This window comes from Alligator mississippiensis, chromosome 3 (assembly GCF_030867095.1).
Source record: "Alligator mississippiensis isolate rAllMis1 chromosome 3, rAllMis1, whole genome shotgun sequence".
In the NCBI taxonomy this organism is placed as follows: Eukaryota; Metazoa; Chordata; order Crocodylia; family Alligatoridae; genus Alligator; species Alligator mississippiensis.
Window position 1 is genome coordinate 155,720,367 of NC_081826.1, and position 23,339 is coordinate 155,743,705.

The 23,339-nt window shown below is 44.2% G+C and overlaps 1 protein-coding gene across 2 annotated transcripts; it reads left to right on the forward strand.

Annotated features, from left to right (window-relative positions):
* Positions 1 to 77: 77 nt before the first annotated feature.
* LOC109283957 (transcription factor JunD-like) lies at positions 78 to 23,195 on the forward strand. 2 transcript variants are annotated; one of them, XM_059724563.1, is made up of 3 exons: positions 78 to 1,485; positions 22,484 to 22,553; positions 22,930 to 23,195. In XM_059724563.1, the coding sequence occupies exon 1, from the start codon at positions 78 to 80 to the stop codon at positions 1,245 to 1,247; it is 1,170 nt and encodes a 389-aa protein (XP_059580546.1). In that variant the 3' UTR covers positions 1,248 to 1,485; positions 22,484 to 22,553; positions 22,930 to 23,195. The 2 variants fall into 2 exon arrangements, with proteins under 2 accessions (XP_059580546.1, XP_059580545.1); XM_059724562.1 differs by lacking the exons at positions 22,484 to 22,553; positions 22,930 to 23,195 and adding an exon at positions 7,802 to 13,149.
* The last annotated feature ends 144 nt before the right edge of the window (positions 23,196 to 23,339 follow it).

The window sequence follows — 23,339 nt, forward strand, 5'->3', positions numbered from 1 at the left end:
GGCGACCCGCCCCGCGGCCGAGCGCACAGCCCCGGCCCCGGCCCCCGCGGGGGGTCGGGGTCCCTTCAGCGGCCACGATGAGCGGCGGCGGCGGGAGGGCGGGCGTGAAGATGGAGGCGCCCTTCTACCCCGAGGAGGGGCTGGAGCTGCTGCCCGACTTCGTGCCGCTGCACGGCTTCGGCGCCGGCGGCCCGGGCGCGGAGGCGGCGGCCGCGCACAAGCTGCTGCTGGGCGCTGGGAAGAAGCGGGACCTGGCTGCCGCCTCCCCCGCGCCGCTGCCGGGGCCCTTCGCGCTGCGGCCGGCCGGGGCCGGGGTCGGAGCCCGCTCCGCCGCTGCCCTGCGCCTGCTCCCCGCCGCCGCCCCCCCGCCGGGCGCGGGGCCCCGGGGCGGCCCGGAGGCGGCGCTGGTGGCGCCGGGCGCCCCGGCCGAGCTGCCCCTGCTCAAGCTGCCGCCCGCCGCCGACCTGGAGCAGCTGCTGATCCAAGGCGCCGGCCCCGCCAGCCCCGGCCCCACCGCCGCCGCCGCGGGGCCCTTCCTGTACCGGCAGCAGGTGACGCAGGAGCAGGAGGGCTTCGTGGACGGGTTCGTGAAGGCGCTGGCCGACCTGCACAAGCAGAACCAACTGCTGGGCGCGCCGCTGTCGCCGCCCGGGCCCTGCTGCGCCGCGCGGCCCGCGCCGCCTCCCCCCGCCGCCGCCGCCGCCGACCCGCCCGCCGTCTACACCAACCTCGGCAGCTACAACCCCGCCGGGCCGCTCAGCCCCTCAGGCGGCTCCTACCCGCCCGCGCCGCCCGGCCTGCCCTTCTCGCCGGCGCTGGCCGGGGCCGGGAGGCTGCCGGCGCGGGCCCCGGAGGAGCCGCAGACCGTGCCTGAGGTGCAGGCGCCGCCGGCCGAGGCGGGGGGCGCGGGGACGCCGCCGCCACTGTCGCCGCTGGACGCCGAGAGCCAGGAGCGGCTGAAGGCGGAGCGCAAGCGGCTGCGGAACCGCATCGCGGCCTCCAAGTGCCGGCGCCGCAAGCTGGAGCGCATCGCGCGGCTGGAGGAGAAGGTGAAGGCGCTGAAGGGGCAGAACGCGGAGCTGGCCGCCACCGCCAGCCTCCTGCGCGCCCAGGTCAGCCAGCTGCAGGGCCGCGTCCGCAGCCACCTCTCCAGCGGCTGCCACATCAACGCCTCCGCCTCAGCGCCTCCCGCCGAGGGCCCCGCCGAGCCCGCCGCCGCCGCCGCGCCCGAGACCAGCGCCTGCTGAGGGGCCCGAGCCAGGACGAGAAAGACCCGGCCCGGCCCGGCTGCCCACAGCAGCGGGAGCCCCCCGGGGAGAGCTGTCCGCTCCTCGCCCCACGCCTTTCGGGGCGCGGGGAGGCCCTGGGCGCAGAGGTTAGGAGGGGCTGTTGACAAAAGAGCTGTTCGGGACCTAGGCTGAAGGTTGCTGCTTATTTATTGATGCCTGGAAAGGAAGGACGCTGGGCTCTAGACGTCTTGTTAAGGTATATTTATGTTGCACTAGCACAAGGCTGTTTTGTACCGCGGGTGTTTCACTCCGTGAGCCAACTTCCAGGGAGGATCCTGCATTGCAAAGGAAGGGTCTTTGTGTGGAGGGGGGCTCGCTTTCTTTCTTTCTTTCTTAGAAAAAAAAGAGTTTTATTGAAGAACGGGAGAAATCTGCAGAGATTTCAGGACTAAAGGCGTTCCTGTTTACAAAAGAAATTCAACTTTATTTCCCTGCAGATATGCTGCCTCAAGAAATAGGCTATGGTGATTTAATATGTTCATTCAGAGCTTGGGAAAGCCAGATTCGTACTTTTTTCTTTCCAAAAGTGTGTGTGTATGTGTGTAGATCTGTATGATCTGGCAATGTCTCTCTCCCTCCCCTCGGTATTGATTTAAGAATTTTTTTTTTTCTAAGACTGCCTTGCTACAGAGCTTTAACTTTCCGTCAGAAGTTTAGGATGATTACACGAGTTCTCAAAGCACTTGAAAGGATCTAGTTTTAAAAGCTTCGTCTTGCCAGAAGGAGGTTCTTCTGCACAAAAGTTAGGCGAGAACAAATGAACTGTATTACTGGCTCGGCCAGAAGGAGAACGCTTTTCTAGATTGTAAGCTCTGCATTTCTTGTGCCAGTGCAAACTTGGGGCATTGATAGTGAGTTAGTTATTGAAACTTGAAACTTTTTCTGGTTGTTGCCTAAATCTTATTTTTATAGTTAATACATAGTAGTGGAGGAGGACAAGAGCTTCACTTAGGCTTTTTCTTTCACTGTGTACATTCCAAGCATGTGTGCTCTTTATTGGGTATAGCAACAAGTCAGTGCTATACAGAAAAGGGCTCAGATTGTTTGTTTGTTTTTTAGCTATAATAATTATAATGGTGATCCATTATGTTGGAATAAATCATAGAAACATAACGGAGAACTAGATTTATTTTTTCAGAAGAAATCTGTATAAATTTTTTCTTGTTCTATTTTAGTCTAAATAAACTTTTCTCTAGGGGAAAGAAAAGAGTTGAAGTTAGAATGGGAAGTGAGTGCCTGGGTGGGAGTCCAGTGTGATCTTTGTTTTCTTTTTGCCTAGATTTAACTAATGTGGAGGGGTGGGAAAGGATCGGTTTCCTCTGAGTAGACACAATCCTCAGTCTTTTTGGTATGTTTTAGATAAATGGCTCAAGCATGCTGTGGTCAACTTTGCTTTTTGATTACTTCAGCATGCATATTTTGAGCACTTGGCCAACTTTGCTTTGAACAAGTCCTGTAGCTTGCCATGCTTTTAAATTTGACTTTCTCTGTGAACACTGACAGTCCATTCAACAGGAACCATGTCTGAAGTTAAGCCCTGGGCCTGGATTTGCCTACGCAGAGCAGCACTGAAGTCAGTGCAGCAACGTGGGAATAGATCCGGCTGCAGGATGGGGCCTGGCATAACCCCTGGAACTGTTGCTCTAACACATTTGTTCAAATTTTGCACTTTCCCTTGGAACGCAGCTGGGTGAGGACTTTGTAGCGGTTCTCAGGAAAAATGTTGGAGGAAATACCTGATGCTTGGCCTGTTATGGCTTATTCTGTAGATGCTTCTCACTCTTCATAAGTAGTAGAGTCCTAACAGATATCATTCCTTGGAGGGGTGGTTTAGTACCTGGAGAAGGGTATAAGTCTCATGGTAGGGGACCCACAATAACCCTCCCTTCAGAATACTTGCAGACCTATAATGCATGATCAGCATAAAGTCCCCTTCAGCTCATCACCAGTGGAGCCAGAAAACACTGCTTGTCTTCTCTGCAGTCACCTTCCTGCCATTTGTGGGATGCCAGAGTAGTTTTATAGATCAGGCTCTCTCTATCAACAGATTACCATTCTTGTTGGTAATTTAGTCTCCAGGATGAGCTCCTTTCTTTGTCAGTCTGCTTGTTGTTTTACCACCCTTTTAAAGTGGGCTAATGTTCTATTTATTTCCTCCTCAACAGTGTATAAGTATGTCTTTCTCAGTGGTAGCCAAAAATGCTGCCAGTGTGAGTGGCAGCCAAAATCTTGTACCGTTTTTGTTGCTCTCCTTCCTCCCCCGCCAGTTCTGAAAATTCAGAGAAAATAAAGCTTATGGTGCTTCTAATCACAAGGTCAGGTCTCCACTGCCAAGTTTTACCAGTATAGTGCATTAGCTACAAGTGTGAAAAGATCCATGCCACTGGTGTGACTCCTGGACTGACAGAAAAGAGCTCCTCTTTCATCTGGTGCTTCTCACCACGGGTGGGGGGAGAGGCTGTGTGTTCACTAGGGGCTTTGCTGACATGGCTTTAGCAGCAGAGGCTCCATAGTGTACACAACCCATGAGCGTGGGGTGGGCTTGGAATATTTTTACTCACTCAAGTGACTTAAATACCTGTGTCTTATTTTCCAAAATGATGGGTGCTTAAGCATCTTAGTGAAATGTCACTAAATTCAGTGAGATGCAAGTGCTTTCAGAAAACTTGATCCCTTCTTCTATTCTTTATGCACAGCACTGTGCAGCTGCCTTCCAGATAACAGCATTCTGAGACGCACCTGGGAGCGACAGCAAATTGTGAATCAAATAATGACTGGTGTCTGGGTTCTTCACTATTTTCTGTTTATTTTTTCCCCATCTGGCTGTAGGAGTCTTTTCTCATGAAGTTATGAAGTTCTCTGTTCTCATCTCTGAGGGCCACTTTGAAGTTTGCTTGTGTGCCACTAACAACAAAGTCTTAAACTGATACTTTCATTTAGTTTTAGAATATAGACATTATTTTTCTCCTGTGATCTAGTTAAAACTTTCATGCAGAGCAGTGTTTGTGGGTTTCAGTTTTCACCTGGATGCCTTCGTATCCACTTGCTGTTAATGATTCAGTAGCTGATGCTCAGTCTGTTTAGTCCATATTGGATCTCCTGTCACTTGACTAGTGGGAGGAGTTCTGTTCAGTCCTGCTTTACTTGGGCAGAGGGGTGGGACCTGTAAGCAGCTGAGATGCTATCTATAAGCTCTCTGTGTGTATGTCAGTAACTCAAATGATTTCATTGCTACCCACAGTAAAATGGGTACTGATGCATCACTGCTGATATACCAGTGTTTAAGTGGTTTCTTTCACGGGCTTTGTTTTCCGTTTGGGTAGAACCTTTCTGGCGGGCTTGGATCTGGGCTCCAAAACAGAAACACTACTTTTTTCAATGAGCTTGGTATTGGGGGAAGCAAGATGTGAGGGGAAGTGCTCATTTTGTTCTAGGTTTATTTTCCCTATTGGAGTCCAAGTGAAAGGTTGTGTGTGAATCGTGATTTTGGTAAATAAGCAGGTAGATGGTATTCTTCTGTCTTCCACACTCAAATGTTACAACATGGTGTTAAGCCCCTGCCTGTTAACATCTCCTCCTAGAGATGTTACTGTTTTGGGTCATGAAACAGATTACCTAGCATTTTTGGAAGAGAATGGAGGGCAGGTTTCTCTTCAAGGCCATAGTGTTGAATTACAATTGGAGCAATTTAATTCTGCCTGTCCAAAAATGGAATGGTGACTTTAACATAGATACAGCATAATCCAGGCCATAAACCACTGTTCTTTTCTCTTAAAAAACGCTGCAACAGTTGTTTTGCCGTAATGGCTGCATTTTATTGCTGGGTGGAGTGCCCCAGAAATTTTTTTTTTTTCTCCTTTTTTCTTCATGTGTTTGTATCTGTTTATATGTTCTAGTCTCATTTTACAAGCTTACAGATATAATGCTCTTTATTTCAAAATATTTACATAGGTCCCAATATTAAATCCTACGGCATTTTGTAGAAGACATTTGTCAACATGGAAGACTTACTTGAAATGGTTACTGCTTTATTAGCAAGCAACTCATAATCCATGGTACATTTTTAACTAAATGGTATTTTGTATAAGACTCCGTGGCATTGCACTTCAGCTACACGCTCAGTTTCCTGTATGTCCTAATCATTAGTCACACTGAAGATGGCAATTGGATTGTCATGACCTAATTAAATGTTAGGTACAGAATCCTATTTTAATTTTTGCCATTTAGTAGCATCTTGGCTTTTCTTTCCTATTCCTGAAGTTAGGTGAAAAATTTAACTGTTGCTTGCAGATTATTTTTTAGCTTCTGAAAATTCCTCTGTTTCTTCAGGGCATTTGTCATAACCTGCAGATTTATTTTATATAAAACTATTCTGTCTCTCTACCCCCACCCCCGCTTATTTAACAGTTTTTGTCCCTTCGGGGGCTGTTGGATGCTTCAACTGTTCTTTCCATGATTCTCAAACTTTTCTCCTTATTTTTACTGAAAATGTTCTCTCTCATTTTTGATCTACACAAGACACTGGCATTTTCCAAGTATTTTTCATTGGGTGCAACAGTGACATGATCAAATACTAAGTAGTCCCCATCCTGTTACTCTGATTAATGCTTGATTATTGGATGCTTCATTTGATCAGCATCATGAAGCTAGACATGCTACTCTTCAGATACACTCAGTGTTTGTCAGAAGCCTCCATTTTAAAAGCACGTAGGAAGAATGATCAAAGGAAAGCAGAATTTTGACTGGAAAGCTTTCACTGCTGTAGAAGATAATCCCAGAAATTCTGACTGCAAACCTTGCAAAGATACAGCCTCATGCTGCAGGGCAGCTTGAAGATTCAGTGTTCCTGACTTATGGGGTTCATTCAGGCTGCAAGTTCTCTTGTGGCTGAAGAAATTAGTTGAATTATCCTCCTGAAAATGAGGGTGTATCTCAGCAAACTTCATCCAGACTTTTAAGTCAAATTTATGGAAACAATGCGCTGGGCAAGTTGGTGGCACTTGACTGGGAAACCAGACTGTCTTGTGGATGACAAGAGCTGCTAAACTTACAAGCAATCTTGTGCCATTCTTCCAAAAGTGTTCTTTTGCCTATCATGCCGTTCTTGCCTGTGAAACGACTTGTAACTCATTCACACTGCTAAACTGTGTTCTGTATGGTTGATGCTGGCTCAGGAGTAAACCTTTCCTTGTGGCATGAGGCCTTATGCAGCATGTGCTGATTAATGTTAATTTCAGAAAACACTGGAGAAGTAAGAGCCCCCAGAACAGTGGGGCAAATATCCAAAACCCTACAACTTGCAGCTTGAACTGTGCTTCAGCAAGCTTTGCACTGACTTTGTTTAGTCATTGATTCCCATCTGCAGCTGTATCTTAGCTCTTTCAAAGCAATTTCCAGCATTCAGAAATAAAGCCTTTCTATATGCCACTTACAGTCAAAAGATGAATCTCCATTGGTGTGTAAGATGCACTAAAATGCCATGCCCTTGCAGCCGTCACAGTGGGATGCTGCCAATTAAACTGTAACTAGTAGGCTGCAACCACTGGAAGCAATCAAGCTGCCAACTTTCTCCTCTGTGGGGGGTTTGTTTTTAAATATGAATCCAAGTGGTTGGCAAAAGTGTAGACAAAGTTCAATGTTTTCACATTGGTACTCTCAACTTCTTGTGCCATGTCTGTACTTTAAGTGTTGGCCGTTCAGATCGGATGCCAATTGACCCCATCATAATAATAAAAAAGTCCAATTAAAGCATGTATATATTCAAATGTAAAACAGCACTGAAGACTGTTGTTGGGTTTGTGTTTTTCCCCCCTTTACCTGTAAAGATGTGTATTGACAAGGCACAAATATAACTGCAGTTTTTTTCAATTGTAGTGAATATTGGGGTATAATACAGGGTCTTCATAAAGGTCCTTGTGCACTTTTAAACTTTCATAACTTAGGTTGTGCACAAGGACTTTATGAAGACCCCATATGTGATTGAATTATGAATTCCATGTTACAGCAACCAAATCCAGTTGTGTTGGACTGCCAAATCCTGTGTCAAATCTTTGTTACTTTTAGTTCCTCTGCCATATAACAAAAAAGCAATTCAGTACTGCTGATTATAGTATTAATTGTTGATACAGTCTTAATTTATTGTGAAACCCCACTTACTACTAATATCTATTGCAGTTCATGTCTCCTATTTGCTGAAAACTGGTCACAGTAAACAACAGTTGCAGTGATTTGGCAATTAGTTTCTTATAAATATGTTGCATTTTTTAATTGACAAAATTCATAGCTGTGAATAGTTGTGAATTAATTTGTGACATGCAGTGCTACAGTTCTTTGTCCAGTACCAGTATCATATATTGTTGCATATGGAAAGTGGTCCTCATTTTAAAAAATAGCCCAGACTTAAAATAGCTTCTCTGGAGAAATTGTGTAATGGTTGCTATAGATATGCTTTCAGAATATGACCGACTGTGAAGTATTACTAAATTGTACTAAGTCTGAGTAATTTTACCTAGACAACCAACCTGTGAAATATTGATTTGAATATGGAGAATGTCTGTCACATCTAGAAGTCAAAAAATGGCTGTGGAATTCAAGGTTGGTGTCTCTTACCTTGCTCATACTTTTGAATTGAGTCGTAAATCCTTCTCTTTCCCTTAACTGGAGTGTGTTTTATATAATCCTTTATATAATGTTTCACAATCTTTCTGCTGAGCTTCCTACCTTCAACATCAGTGAGGTAGGTAATGTTAAGCATTATCTTGCAATGGCCAGAAGCTGCAGCAGAGGAAATTTCAGTTGGAGATTAGGAGGAACTTTCTGACCATGAGGTTAGTCAAGTATTGCAACAGGCTATCTAGAGAAGTAGTGAAATATCCATTCCTGGATGTTTTCAAGAGCAGTTTGGAGAGACACTTGGCTGGGATGGTTTAGTCAGGGATGATCCTGGCTTGAGCAGGGGCTGGACTAGATGACTTCATGAGGTCCCTTCCAGGCATATTTTCCAGTAAACCCATGATCTCTCTTACAAATAAGAAGAACCAAAGCTAGAAAGCATTAACAGGTAGGCTTAATGCTAGAACTCATTTTCTATCTGGATGCCAAAACAAAGTGGCCTGATTTCTAAAAGTTCAGCAACCAGCAGCAGTAGTGCAACTGGGGCACCATCCCCAGGCACTGACTTAGAGAGTGCACTATAATGAAGGCCTCCTGGGAAATCTGTGGGTGTAGGATACCCTCATGCCCTCCTAGTGCAGCTGCCACTTCTCTTGCTGTGGAATTCCCTTACCACCAGCACTAGCAGTGGGGTAAGTGGTGGCCGCAGTAGGGAGCTGTGTGAGTGCCTACCAAGTTTGGGAAATGCTGTCCTACGGCACAAGCTTTACTAGTAATGCCTCTGACCAGTAACTGGAACTTGGCAGAATGGTATAAAATCATATTTTTTCCTTTACCATTGGCTTGGCCTGAGACCCATCATAGGCAATGCCAGTCCTGGACCAGAGAGGTCTGTTTACTTGTATATAATTTTGCAGCCCTACAGGTTGACAAGTGGGAGCTTTACATCATTTTTATAAAGGGGAGATTTGCAGCTGCCTAATGGGGAACATAGCACTTCTATGGATGTTTGGAAGCCAGGAGGATTGAACCAACCTTAAGATTGTGTGATGTATCTAGATACAGAAAAGCCATTGTAAACTGTTCAAAATATTATGCATCACAGTGAGCATTCTCTAAGGGTACCTGAACATGTTGGAGCAAACTTGTATGTTCAGCATCACACATTTCAAAATGGTGGGGGTGTTTTAAAACTTGTTGAACGAGCTTTAGTTAAAGCACCCCGCAGCCATTTTGGAACGCTGAATACAAGTGATATTGAGGCATTTTAATTAAAGTGGCTGTCCAGGAGCCAGTCTAATTAAATTACCCCCCACCCTGGGGCACATGTATAGATGCCAATTGAAACCTGGCTTTACAGGTAGAAGGATATAGGAAAATTCCTGACTTTTCTGTGAAGTACCTTCAGCTTTTTTTTTCTATGACCAGATATATTGGGGAATATTTAATGTGAAATGTGGTAATATAATTGGGCGGATATGAATAATCCAATAAGTCGATTTAAATTTTCCTTGCTAACACTTCTCTCCTTTTACACCTGCGTGGGGTTCTTGATGGAAAAATGGACATGGCAGACTTCGAAACGATGATGTAGATTTTTCCTGCAGCTTTTTGTAAATATCCTTTGCAAGAGGAAGATGATTTCTTAACTGGTGGATAGGAACAACTACAATAAGGTTTAAACACAGTTTCACTGTAGAGCATCAAGAAGCAGCATGACCACAAGCAATCTAGATCTTTGATTTCCATGTGTGCAAGATGGTACTTCACAGTACTTTCTCATTCCCCAACAGTGTTTTAGACCAGTGCTACCTCAAGAGTTTTGTCAGTCACCGACTTGTCATTGCAACTTCCTATAGGACTTGGAAATTCTACAGGACTCCTGGTTTTGAGATCCCGTGACAGGCCTGTATGTCTGTGATAAGCAACATGGGTTCCCCACATTCCAGAAAGCTGAATGAGTATGTATCATAATACGTTTTATTATTATTATTGAAGAGGGAATAGTTCTGTAAATTAACAAGCTTGAAATAGTCTCTTCAGCTGAATTTACACCTTTCTAGGTTTTCCCCAGATAAATTTGATGCTCCCCCTTCCATATTTGAACATCAGCTTTAAGAGTATTTTAGTCAAGAGATTGCTTGTTTCCTTATTTAAGTATTTTTCTATACTACTTATTTCTGGGAATTCTGCCCCTCCCTGTTGTGTTTGATGACTGGTAATTTCATAAACTCTTTTGATTCATTTGACACGATGGTAACCATCACATCACAATGTAATTAGGCAGTGTCTGAATCTGAATGCAAAACTGATGAGGTAGAATTCTGCTCTCTAATAAAAGTCAAACCTTCCCTTGGGATTAACTCTGGAAGGCAACTACACCCTGACTTTAAGGAAGCTCTCTAATTTCAAGACTTTCCTGTGTGTTATTCCTTAACATCTAGTTGAGCATTGGATGTAGCCGGAAACAAGTTTTTGCTGGTCCCTTGAGGGTTCCTTTGTATTTAAAAGATTAGATATTGGGACTTACTTAACAGCTGCTCCTTAGCAAGCTACACCCCAGAGTTGTTTTTATTAGTTGTAAAGTACTAAATGCTACATTACTAAAGTACTAAATGCTACATACTCTAAATGCTACAAAAGCATTTAGAGTTACTCTACAAAAGCATTTAGAGTTACTCTAACCTGGGAACAACCAGTTAAAACAAATTTGCCTATTGAGTTCTGGATGTTCCCTAAAGTGGCTTTACCACTGTGGCTTTTTTAAACAACTTGGGGTGGGGGAAGAGGAATAACCAAGTTAGTTTTTAAATGTTGCAATACTGTATTGTGAAATTACTGGCTTTCACATGTCCTAACTGAAAATGATCAGGCAGCAGCATTCTGTGACTTGTACTTGGTATACACAGGAGGTTTACTTAGGAAAGGGATCCATTAGCTTTGCAAGGCCAGAAGGGCATGGGAAGAATAATTCAATACAAAGTGGTTTTAGGGATTGCTCTGGGATAAGTGTCCCTGTGTGTTGTCTTGGATCCACTTCTACATGAGCTTTCTGAATCGTGGAAGCCCTAAAGCTGGAGGGTTAATTAAACTCTGTACAGATTAATCAGGAGACCCCACGACGTGATATCAAACTATGTTCAATTGGTGATATAAGAAGTTCCTCCACCTCTCCTGTAGTGTAGACAGGCAAGTAGTTATTGAGAATTCTTTTCTGCTGGGCTCTGTTCATGTAAGGTCAGCTGTCAAGGGCTTTCTGAAATTTCTTCCTAGGCTGAACAATTTCCCAATATGAGGATGCCAGGAATTCACTGACTGTCGTATACCTGGTAGGCATTACTGTAGCCCTTACTCTAGGTGGAGCCTGTTTGGTGACTCCTGTAAAGAGGGGTCAGTGTTTGGGCAAGCCCATACTGGTAATTATGAAAACTAGTCATTATACAGCATTTTCTAAGCAAGAAAGAGTTTAACTAGTCTGGTTGCACATGGTCTGCAGAATGTCACAGCCTTTGTAAGCCAGCACTGCAGAAGTGATGGGGTTGGATAGAACATTTAAAATTGTTTTTTGGTTTTTTTTTTATTGCACAAGGTTTCTTACTTTGTAAAACTGTAAGCTTTTCAAGTTGTGAGCCTGGAGTCCTGTTAATTGCCACTGGAGTCTAGGGTTCCTACCCTCCCCGCCCCTAGAAAACAATGTCACTTTACTCCAGAACAGATGGACAGTAAGACTCTCATTCTCCAGAGTAAGAAGCATCTCCTCTGCCTCCCACTTAGCAAGGCTGCTGACTACTATGAACTATGATTTTGTTCAAAAGCTAGAGTATCCAAAAAATCTTTCATTCTCAAAATAAGCTCATATATAAATGTAGACTGCAAGCTTCTATTTTTGCAGAGGTTTCAGACACATAATGGGAACAGCTCTCTCTCTCTAAATGTGTGCGTTCAAAATAAATTGTAGGGAAGAGGATCTAGTAATCTTTGGCAAGTCAAGTTCTGCTTTGTTACTAGGACAGTGTAAACAGAACTGATGGGTGGTGGCTTATTTCTATGCTTCTCTCCATTCTTTCAAGTTTCATATGTATTGTACCTTCCTATTTTTTTGCATTATTAAATTATTGACCAGTATAGAAATGGCTTCACAAACAATTCCTAGACCTTCCTATCAGGAGGGATTTTGTTATTCAAGCAAATAAAGTTGAGATCTTTTTAACAACATAAGTTTGTAATTTGCGTGGTTTTAGATATACTCAAGGGTTCCCAGTTCTTTTTGAGTATTTTGGAATTCTGATGTACAAATAACTTCTGTTCAGGCAATGTTCTTGTACATGGACCAAGCTAATTGCTGAACTGACTTTGAGTCATCTGATTCTCCATTTTTGTTCAGGGCAGATTTCCATTCCCACCCCCTCTTTACTCCTCCCTGCCCCTGACAATATTTGGCTGATCTCTACCATGGTAAAATTCAATACTTAAATGAATGGAAGCTACAGGACTTAATAACATTCAACTGAGGATTGTCTGTTGGACTTTTTTTCATATTACTATTGCAGACTAAGTACTATTAGAATCAAAATATTTACTATTCAAAGTGGAAAATATTGGTTGATAATTTGCACTTGATTAAATGTAAAAGTTTATCTTAATTTAGTGCTATGTGTAGAAGCATACTGTACCTTTTTGAGTTGACTGTAGTGATAAATTCATGTTTACAAGGATATTCCTGGTTTCTACTGATCAGTGGTAGCCTACTTGCTTTAAAAAATGAAATTAATACTGCCATCAGCAATCTTGGAATACTTTTCTCAGTCCTACTGCCACTTGAGACCTATGGGAAATTTATCATGGACTTGAAGGGAAGCAGGACTGGATTTAACGCCTTTGTTTTAAGCACTTGTGACTAAAAGGCGACTTGCCTTGTGCTTTGTCATGTGCTTCTGTGTATTACAGAATTTAGAAATCTGCTCATTATCAGTTCGTAACACTAGGACTTGTACTGAGATTCCTTTTTAAAAAAACCTGGAGGTTTAGATGTTTTGGAATGTATAACATTCATCCTCGTGCTGGAATTGTTTACATGCAAAAAAATTACATATTTATGATTTTTGCTATCTACAATGTGCAATTTTGTACACGTGTTTTAAACTAAAAGAAAAGTTTATAAGGAAGATATTGTATGTAAAGTAATTGGCCCTGGGTATTATTTCTTTGATATAAATATCTGAAAGAATAAAATTGCTTTATATTCATATCTTTTTGCGTTGGTATTCCTTCTTCCAGTGGTAGTCATTTTGTTCTTATGCTTAGCAGTTATTCCAGCGTACAGTATGGTTTGGAATAACTCCTGTAAAAATGCTGTTTTCCTGAGTGTCTTCCATATACAGTCTGCTCTTGTCACAGACTCAAAGGATTGACTTAAAAAAAGTCTGACCCCCACTTAACTTGACAAGTTCCAAGCTAGTAGTAAGTGAATAGGACTGTAGCAGACAGCATTGATTGGATTCAGATTCCATTTATCACAGCCACGCTCTGCTCCCTGAGCAGATCTGCTTAATAAGGCAACTCTCCTTATGATCATTCTCCTGACTATAAACTATAGAGTCTGTGGCCCCTGTGGCGTGTGGATCCCCGGTTTGTGACCTCCATCTGCCTGAAAGTTGGACAGCCCTGTTGTAGATAACCACTCCTTTCTGATTTATAAGTCTTTCCTGACTGAGAATAATGGCATACTAAACCCATAGGTTGCTAGTAACATGCTAAGTTAACACACGCTCAGGCATCTCATGGCAGGCCTGTAAACTGGTGCCTGGAAGATTCCCAGCTCACATGCACAAGATCCATAGAGAATGGATTTTCACTAGGTTTTGGAGAAAGTGAAAACACTGTTTGTTTCTCCTGTATGGGATTAAAATATATCTTTTTAATATTAGACTTGCAAAGTCAACATTGCACTTGTTAATACAGTCCTTTTGGTACATATGTATTGATAATAATTATTACATGATTGCATTCTTTTTTTCAAAGTGCCCTGCCTTATTCAGCTTATGGGTAGTTACTGAATCTATACACACATGCACACAATGGGTTTTTTAATTTTCCACATTCAATGTGTGGCTTCAGGCCTCATCTACCACATGTTGTTCAGAATATGAAATTACTGGCTTCCTTCTGGCTATGCCTATGCTGTTTTTGCTCTTGCCTTGGTGCTGTTTGAACATTGAGGTATAGTTAGCCCCATTAGTCTAAAGTCAAGTAGAAGGCAGAGTAGATGCTTCATCTGTGAAGTGAGCTTCAGCCCATGAAATCTTGCACTATATATCTATAAAATCTACTTTGGTTAGTCTATAACAGTGATGCTCAAGGTTTTGGCCCTGCAGGCCAGATGAATGGTGTGGGTCCAGTCTGTGGGCCGGATTGGGCCCTGTGTGCTGGGTTCACACCCTGTGCTGCTCTGTATGCTTGACATAGCACACAAGCAGATGTAGCAGATCTGGCCTGCAGGTCAGGGATTGAACATACCTGGTCTGTAAATTGAAAATCTACCCTGCCTCCTCCTCTCTGAACATTATCAAACCCTAGCCTTACAACACTGTAGATGAGACGATGATTTTCCTGCTGGGAGATTGCAGTACATAAACTGAGCCCCAAACTGTCAAGCATCTATTAATTTTGAGTGGCAAATTTGTGATGCAGAGCTTGATTACTCAGAAGATAGCATTGCTATAGCACTTCATATTGAAAACAAGGCAAATATTTGCAGGGATGGCAATCTCTGACATCAGATGGCACCACTATAAAATTACAAGTCCCTTCTCCAGAGCATGGTACTACTGTAAGCTGCTGAAAAGTTTTAAGAATTTGAATGTGGGCAAAACAATGTAGATTCTTGAATCATGTTCTTAGAGCACCCAAGTTGTGTTACTTGAGTCTTGAACCGTTTCTTAAAAGATTCAGCTGGAGACAGGCAGCTAGCTTGAACCATCTGAATAGTTCAAGTTTTGCAATGTCCTAAGCCAGTGCTCAACCTTTCTGGCCTGCAGGCTGGATGAGCATTGTGGGAGCTGTCCTACACTGGATCAGTTGATGGGCCTTACCCAGTGTGGGATTGATGGGCATCCCCAGCCCCATGCTCCAGATTGGGGCCCAGCCCTGGCCCTGCATATCAGCCTGATCCAACCTGCCATCCCAGCCATGCATGCTGGCTCAATCTGGTGCATGGGACCATGTCATCTGGCTTCAGGGCTGGAAAAATTGGTGGCTGGGGAGTGGTAGCAACATGAATTGCCACTGCTCCCCCACCACAAAATGTATGAACCTGTTGGGAACTCCATGGACTAGATCAGTATTTCCCAATCTTTTCCAACCCAGGGCACGCTTACATTAATAAAAATGCTCTGCAGCACACCTGTTACAGTATTCCCATACTTATGAGCGTATTGTAGCTCACTGCCACAGCAAAATTCCATGGCACACCTATTCACTTATGATGGCACACTGGTTGGCAAACACTGGACTAGATGACATGGCTCTATGGGTTGGAACTGGCTAATGGGCCAGGTTTTAGCACCACTGTCCTAAGCAATCAAGATCACAAAATCTTCCAGTACCTGAGGTTGGGAGACCTAATCGTAGTGACAAGCAGTACTATCTGCATATACAACAAGCTTGTGTGTGCACATGCACTGTAGCACTATTATTAAAGGCCCCCAGTGCAGCAGCTCCCAAACTAGAGCTTGTGAGCCCAAATGTGGCTGAAGCCCTTGAAGACCAGCTTCATCAGCCCTACAGAAGTTCACTTATGCTAGTTAGGCTTGAACCACATGTGAGGCATGAGCCTAGAAATGGGGCTGCTGTGGAAAAAGATTGGGCACTGCTGCTGGAGGACAAGGTTGGCTGAGGAAGAGGAACAGTCTTCCAAAGAAATTTTCCTTTTCTACCTATGTATGCTCCTTCAAATCTGTCTGGTTCTTTTCCTTAGCCCCAAGAGTAGTAACGTTATTTTTTAGTTTGAGGATTGGTTCCAAGAGAGGTCAAATTGGCCACAAGATTTTGAAGTACTTCAGCTTCCCTCCAAAAGGCTTTCACATCAGTGGTCCTTCTTGGCTCTTTTCCTGGACAGGTAACAGGCCATCAGCTCTTCTAGCAGTTCACATTATACTCTGTGTTTTACCTCTCACTTCCCACCTCAGCTGAGGACTAGATAAATATCCATTCTAAGGGCCTGCCAGATTCCCCTAATGGTAGCTTCTTTAAAAATGGCCAAGCCCCCACAGTCCCCTCCCCCCTCTCTCTCTATATAGTGGTCTTTTGTGTTAATTGTGGAGAAATAGAGATTTAGGGATATTTTACAGAGGGACTTTGGGATTTTTTATCAGGGATTTTTCAGTTTTCAAATAAGAAACACCAGAATTCCTGCTAGGGAGGCCATTGGCAGGACCCAGGCAGAGTAGCCTGCTCAGAGCTGGCACCTTGGACCCAGCTGGAGGTGGTTGACCTCCTGGCCAACTGGGGCCAGGAGGACATGCTTTGACAGTTGAAAGCAGGCCACCATACTGGGAACATCTTCCAGGTGATAGCTGCCCAGATGGCTGGGCAGAGCCACACATGGCAGCAGTGCTGCACAAAGGCCAACTCTGCACCCACAGCCCACTGGCAGCTGACCCAGAGGGGCAAATGCTTCAACTTGCTGTGCAGTTCCCATCCAGGTCTGGCAGGTGGGTAGAGGATGCAGGGAACTCTCAGGGCTGCTTCAGCAGTCCAGCTGGCACAAGGTGTAGTGTTCTCAGGTACCAATTGGCTGGGCCCCAGAAGCTCCTGAGCTACTTGCCAGGGCAGCTTTTTGTACTGATGGGGCCAGGACAGGGCAGCTCCCAGGCTCTAAGCCCCCCCTGGCTGCAGATCCAGGAGGAGACAGGCAGGGTTATTTTGCCCCAAGTGGCACAACTTGCACCATGCCAAAGTGCATACCCAGGCTCGTGCGCTGAGGCAAAAAGCCCTGGCTCAAATTTGCACCACTTCTATTTGAGCTGCTGCAAGTGCATGTGCATATGGAGATGAACCCGAAATGTCCATTGCTTCCTCAGCTAGTACTGTAAAGAAACCTGGCTCATTTCATTTACTCGTTTGTTTCTGACAATGATGGCACATGCTTCTATCATTTCATTCTGAATCATTTTGCTAGTGTACTTTGCACTTTTGGGCACATTTAATATGTATTTATACAAAGTTATGTCAGCAGCTTGGCAATGGAGACACAGAAGTGATTAGAAAACACCTTCAGATTTATTCTCACTATTCATATCAACTCACCATCATTGTTTTTCCCTCAAAGTGGCAGACATTTTGACCTACACGCACTTCAGTTTTCTTCCATTTGTGCACTACCTTCCTTTGTTTATTGTGCATATGAAAGTAAAAGTCCTCAACAGTGGAACAGGCAGGTGAAGCATGAATACTTCAGAATGGCCGCAAAGGCTGATGAAAGCTGCAGCAGAACAGAAACCTCCAGCCATCTAGGTTTCCTTGCCATCAAATTGTTTCCTTTCTGTGAAGTATCATGCAGTTGTTGATGCACAACAGAATCCCCATGTTAAAAGAAGACTTATGCAGGTGTCTTCCTTCAATAGCAAGTACTACAATGATGGGCTAAATCCATTGTCTAAGAATGTCTAGCCACCTTACAACTCTGTACCAATCCAATTACTATATATGGAGTCTCACCTCTCTTCCTATCACTTGCATCGCTATTTCTTAACCCCTCTTACCCTGCACTAATGTAGGCTGCATGGCTAACTGCGTGTTTGAGACTGAGTAACATATACCAACCATGTACCATGTACAGGGTCCTATATTCTCTTCTCACTCTACAAGGCCATGTAAATAACTACAACTTATAACAGCTACTAATAAAGTTGCTGACCTCCTATATCTATTGAGGCAAATAGGAGGTACCTACAACAAAAGACACCATTACATTTGTCACTGTAAGATGTGAGTGGATAATTTATCAGCCATGCATGATTTCATTTTCACAAGTTCTTCTCTGAGACTTTATGCACAGGGAATTCATAGTTTGCATGAGGGGTCCAAAGTTGAGTAAGCAGTTTATAGTTGATTTCATCACTTAAGGAGTTACTTGGACTGTAGGCTTTTTGTATGTCATAGTCACTGCAAGTTTCTGAAATAGGCACAACTTCCTTTTGATTTGGCACTGACTATTGATCTTGACGTTCAGCAATAGACTCAGAATCTGGTGGTTTCCATGTTTCAGTTACAGCTCCAAGAGAGCTATCACTTCCCACTGTTGAAGTACAGTTCTTATAAAAATGACTGATACCAGTCTGTTCGTTTTCTTTTCTTACTGATTGCAGTCAAAACTATGACTCTATACAAAAGCACCACAGAACCAATACCTAGAACAGTACAGTAGAGAAAAGCAAACAATACAAAGAGTTGACTTCATAATTAACTCTCAGCCTCAAGAACAGGGTCCGAGTCTTGTTGTAGTGGTGATAAGCCAGGGAATGTTTGAGAACTAATTTTTGTGATAGTTTTTAATTGGACCAACTGGATGGCTGGATGAACTACTGGACAAGCTTTCAGGCATCAAGTGCCCTTCTTCAAGTCACCGTATCGCACATCAACCCCAACTTTCCAGCTGGTCCAACAAATGCTATAAAAAAAATCATTACCTCAAGAGCTAGATAGCAAAATGACTAAGATCTATAACATGTGAGAATGCAACAAGTATGGCAGGAGTGTAGTAAAGGTGGCTGCAGAGTCACATGGCTCTGGGACACCATAAAGTCCTGCCTTTAAAGGCAAGTTAGGGCTGTCACTGCTGCTGTTCTATGCGCAGCTACAGGAGAGGTTGAAGTGTGGAGCCCAGCTGGCCATGCATGTGAAAGAGCTATACTCTGAAGAGCATAACTCAGGACTCTATACTGCTTAGCCAAGGAGTGTCAAAGATATGGCCTGTGGGCCAGATTTGACTCACAGATCCCTGCTGTGCAGTTTACAGTGCTGCTTGTGGGTCTCCGGCCAGCCTTGCACACTGTGTGCAGCACATGCTGGCCTCAGCCCCATACGCTGTGTGTGTTGCACAGAGCTGGGCTGCCATGGGCTCCCCACAGAGCCACAGCATACGGGGACAATCTGTGGTGTGCACTGCAGGTGTGCGGGGCTTGCCCAGGGCATATAATGCTCATGCCAGACCAGCCCTGCACATGGGATCTGGGGCCAGTGTGGATTGGGCCCACAAACCAACCCTGTATTCTGGAGATCCAGCGTGCGACAGGCAGTGCATGCTCTAGACCAGCCTTGTGTGCAGTACACACCCTGGACCTATGCTATGTGCCATGCATGGGGTTGGGGCCAGCACATGGGGCTGGATGAATTTGACACCCCTGACTTGGCCCATTACCTGTTGGCTTCAGAGTAGGCAGCTACATTGACCAGGTGCATGGAAAGGGGATGGGACTTCCCCTATCTGCCCTGGCTTAATGCTGCTTACCCCACTCCCTGCTGGCTTGTTGTAACAGCTATGCTGGCCAGGTGGAGGGAAAGAGGGATGGGACTTTCCCCCAGAGCAGCACAGTGCCCTGGCTCCTGGGGATCTGACTTAGGGCTCTGAACTGCTTACCCTTTTATCTCTCACCTGCCTTTCTCCTCACATTGTCTCATGCCTTTCCCCCCAGGCTCCTTCTACAAAGGAAACAGAATCCAGGTACATCAGGGTCCCCCTCCACAGTTGCTGAGTAGAGCAGGAATCAAAGGGGGGATGTGTCTGCATAACTGTGCCCCTTCTGGATCTGCCCCTGCCTCTGACACCCCTTTTGCTGTGGCTGCTCCTGGTCATTCTCCTTAGTCCTGACTCTACTCCCCATCTGCACCTCATCAAGCTCCTGCTCTATCTTCCCCAGGCTTGGGTATTGGCTTCCCTTCCCAAAGAAAGGTGTTTGTGTCCTCGCCCCCATTTGAATTCAGTCTCCTAAACTCCTGAAGTGGGGAGTCTCCCCATCTTGCCATTTTAATTACTTTACCTATTATTTAATATATTAAAATCACCCTGAATCCTAGATAAGTGAACCAGTCAGTCAATTGCAGATGAAGGGTCAGATTCCCCATAAAAATCTTTGCTACGCGTCATTGTTCTATCAATGTCAAGAAGCTGGAAGCTCCGCTTAGCAAGTCAGCTACTCTGTGCTCTTCAAGAACAGCGTAAAAAAAACCTTGCGTGACCTGGTGAATGCGACCTCAAAAGCCTGTGGGGTTTTTTGTTTTGTTTTGCTTTTGGTTTTGTTTCTTTTTGTGGTTAAATTATTTAAAGCTGACAGCGCATTTCTTCAGCTCATGGACAATACCAAAGGGTGGTTCTTTCTTTGGGTTTCTTGTTGAGTACTGACGTATGAAATATTTGATCGTTTAAAAAAATCCCCTAAGGAAATTCCAAGAAAGAAACTGTATGAAGCTACATTTCAAGTTAAGAGATGATATTGGTAATGCAAGGGTAAAACACTAACAGAGAAGTGTAATTATCCCTGCAAGCATTAGAAATACAGAAACTTCAGAACCAAGGCTGAAGAAACTCAGACATGTTCCAAAATGAAAATCCATGGCAAAGGCTCCCACTTGCCCTAGCAATACTGTACCTTAACTCCGCCTTGTAGCAATGCTCTACAATAACCTTGTAATTTAGTGATTTTCCTGTTTGTGGTCTCAGATTAAATGAGGCTTCTTTAACTTTTTTCTCTTTCATGCATCATTTCAGGGAACAAAATTAAGTTCCCAGCTGCTGGCTGGCTGGCTGGCAGGCTCTGCTAAGTTTGTTAAACATATCTTTTCTCCCTAACTCAACTTTGATTTGGTGCAGGTCTTCCTTACGTTTTCCTAGATGTTTACTTACTGATTATTTTGAAATATTTACCTTGCTGTCCTGTAGAAGTGGCTTTTGGTTTGCCATCCTGAGGGAGAGGAAATACTGTAGATGGTCCATAGTCAATAGTCATTCTAGTAACTGTACAAAAGAGAGTCCAAACAGTGTGTAGGAGCACCTGGACAATGAGCCCAAACTTTAGGTTGTACTAATAAAATTTTCAGACATGCATGCATCTCCTTTGGGTGTGACTCAGTACAAACCTTTCCCAACAGATCACCCAGCTCATCCTTTTCAGTTTCTTCAAGCATAGCACTGGCCAAACGTGACTCTCTGTCATTTCTAGAAGTTAGAATCGCCTGCTAGTGGACTAGTGATGTGTCTATCTTGTGCAGATACGGAGCGGTCTCTGTCTGTCAAGAAACCTGCACCCATCATGCTTATTTGTCTGCTTTAAAAATGTATTGCTAGCAATTCACCTTGGTCACTAGAAACTAAACAGACTTCCGGGCTCTCCTAGGACACTGATTTTCAACCAGGGTGCTGTGACTCACTCAGGGTGTAGATCCTTTGAAGGCTGCTAGGAGGTGTGAGGAGATAAGCAGATAAGCTCAGACTCAGGCTTGTCCCTGCCTGGCCAGTCCCTCATCCCTGCTGCCCGGCCCCTCTGCAAAGATGTGAGTACTGTCAGGTATAAATTAGTTTTTGAAATTGGCTGCCACTCAATTCAGAAAAGTTATGGAGGGTGCCTTGAGTCCAAAAAGTTTGAGAAGCACTGTTCTAAGAGCTGAATTGCAAGGAAGAAGATGGATCTGAAAGAGAACCGACTTCATATGAAGTGTTTACTACAAGCTAAACACATGCTAGCTCTATTTTATAAACCTATACAACTTAATCCCACATTTGCTGTACTCCACCCATACACCGTGCCAGCAGCACTGAGATGTGGGTCCCGCCTTTGCAAACAGATCTCTTGTTGATATAGCTGGACCTGTACCTCCATGGAGGCTGCTGTCAGACTCCTGCCAGGGGACTCATCTAATGTTTACTGCTTCACACTAATGCCTGGTACAGAGTTCTTTCCAGCTCCAGCATAGTTTTCCTAAAGTGGGCTCTTCCAAGGTAACCTCTTTGTAGGTAAGTCTTTGCACAGAAAGTCTTTTTCACTTTCCATCATAGAGCTGATTTTTTTGATGCCTCTGCTCTTCAGTTCTTCCCATGTGAGTACCGAAGAAACAGCTGTGGGAATCAGTATACTTCCCCCTCTAGCTTTAGGAACTAATGTTAGCATCAGTGACAGTCCTGTCTGATCTTCCTTGGAGTCCAGAAAGCAATAGAACTGTCCTCATTCAATCCCTGATTCCTACAGGCAGCGTCATCAGGGTCTTCTCTGAGGACATGGCAAGAACTAGCAGTATTTATACGCTCTGGTGTTCAAAGGAGTCATTGGGTTGGCTTAAAAATAACAACATTTGAGAGTTTTATTTTTCTTTTGATGTTTGAGACATTAGGTGTCATGTTTTTAAGCTCTTCTCCCCCAACATGACAGCTAGAAAATTCCTTTTTAAATGGAAGATGAAATTTTTGCATAATCATATGAGCCCCAGAGCTGGAACTGTCAGGATAGAAAACTCATACTTCCAATATACTAGTGACAGCTGGCAAAAATGAACCTGTTGCTTTTCTCTCCTCCTCTGTTTTCTTTCTGCAGCCTTTTGCTGATCTATAGGGAAGCAGGAGACATTTCTGATCCATTTCAAGTGCTGCACTTGCACCCAGTGGTAGGTAACTAATAATTTTATCTAGTTAGCATCTCTGTGTGGGGGACTCCAAAAAAAACCAAATACATAACACATTCGCACACAAATAACCCCCCCTCCCCCCCCCCCCCCCCACACACACGCATGCGCTTAATGGGGGAACCAGTTCTAAGCTAAAGAAAAATCATGGTTTTTTTCTTTGTTTGGCAGCAAAACAAAACCTCAATAATCTGGCCTGAAGCTGCCTAGGGCTTTTCTTTAGCCTTGCTTCCACAATGAGATTCACTAAATACATCTGTCTTCCTCCGCGGGGGCAGCTTGTTCCATTTTAGTGCTGCATTTCTCACCACTTGGTAGTTCTGAATTTTTCAGACATGGATGCAACTGTTTTTTCCAGATTTGGTGAGACAGGAGTACCTGCTAATGTAGGTGGGAGTAATGGCCCAGTAACTCTCACCCAGTGCTCTCCTTCACTCCCCCTTTGCAAAGACTATTAGAGGTAAGATCTTGTTTTTTTTTAAAAAGTGTATAGAGTGAGGTCTGTGTTGCTCTAACTTAATTTCCATTTAAACACTTCAGGGTGTTGATGGGATAAGCACAATATTCAAAGTCCTGAATTAAGAGCCTGGACAAACAGGAATGAGGTAGTGTCTGAGACCACAGAACAAATATTTGTCTGCAAAGCAGTTTGGCAGATAATTGAAAGGCAGCCAAAGAAGGGTGGAGAAGGAGGCCACCAGAGACAAGGCAGTGCTTGTTTGCTCATCCATGCAGATAGAATTAACCCACTGCTGTAAAAATTATTTG

Coding starts and splice junctions, on each gene's coding strand:
- LOC109283957 (XM_059724563.1), top strand. CDS start 78: ATGAGCGGCGGCGGCGGGAGGGCGGGCGTGAAGATGGAGGCGCCCTTC.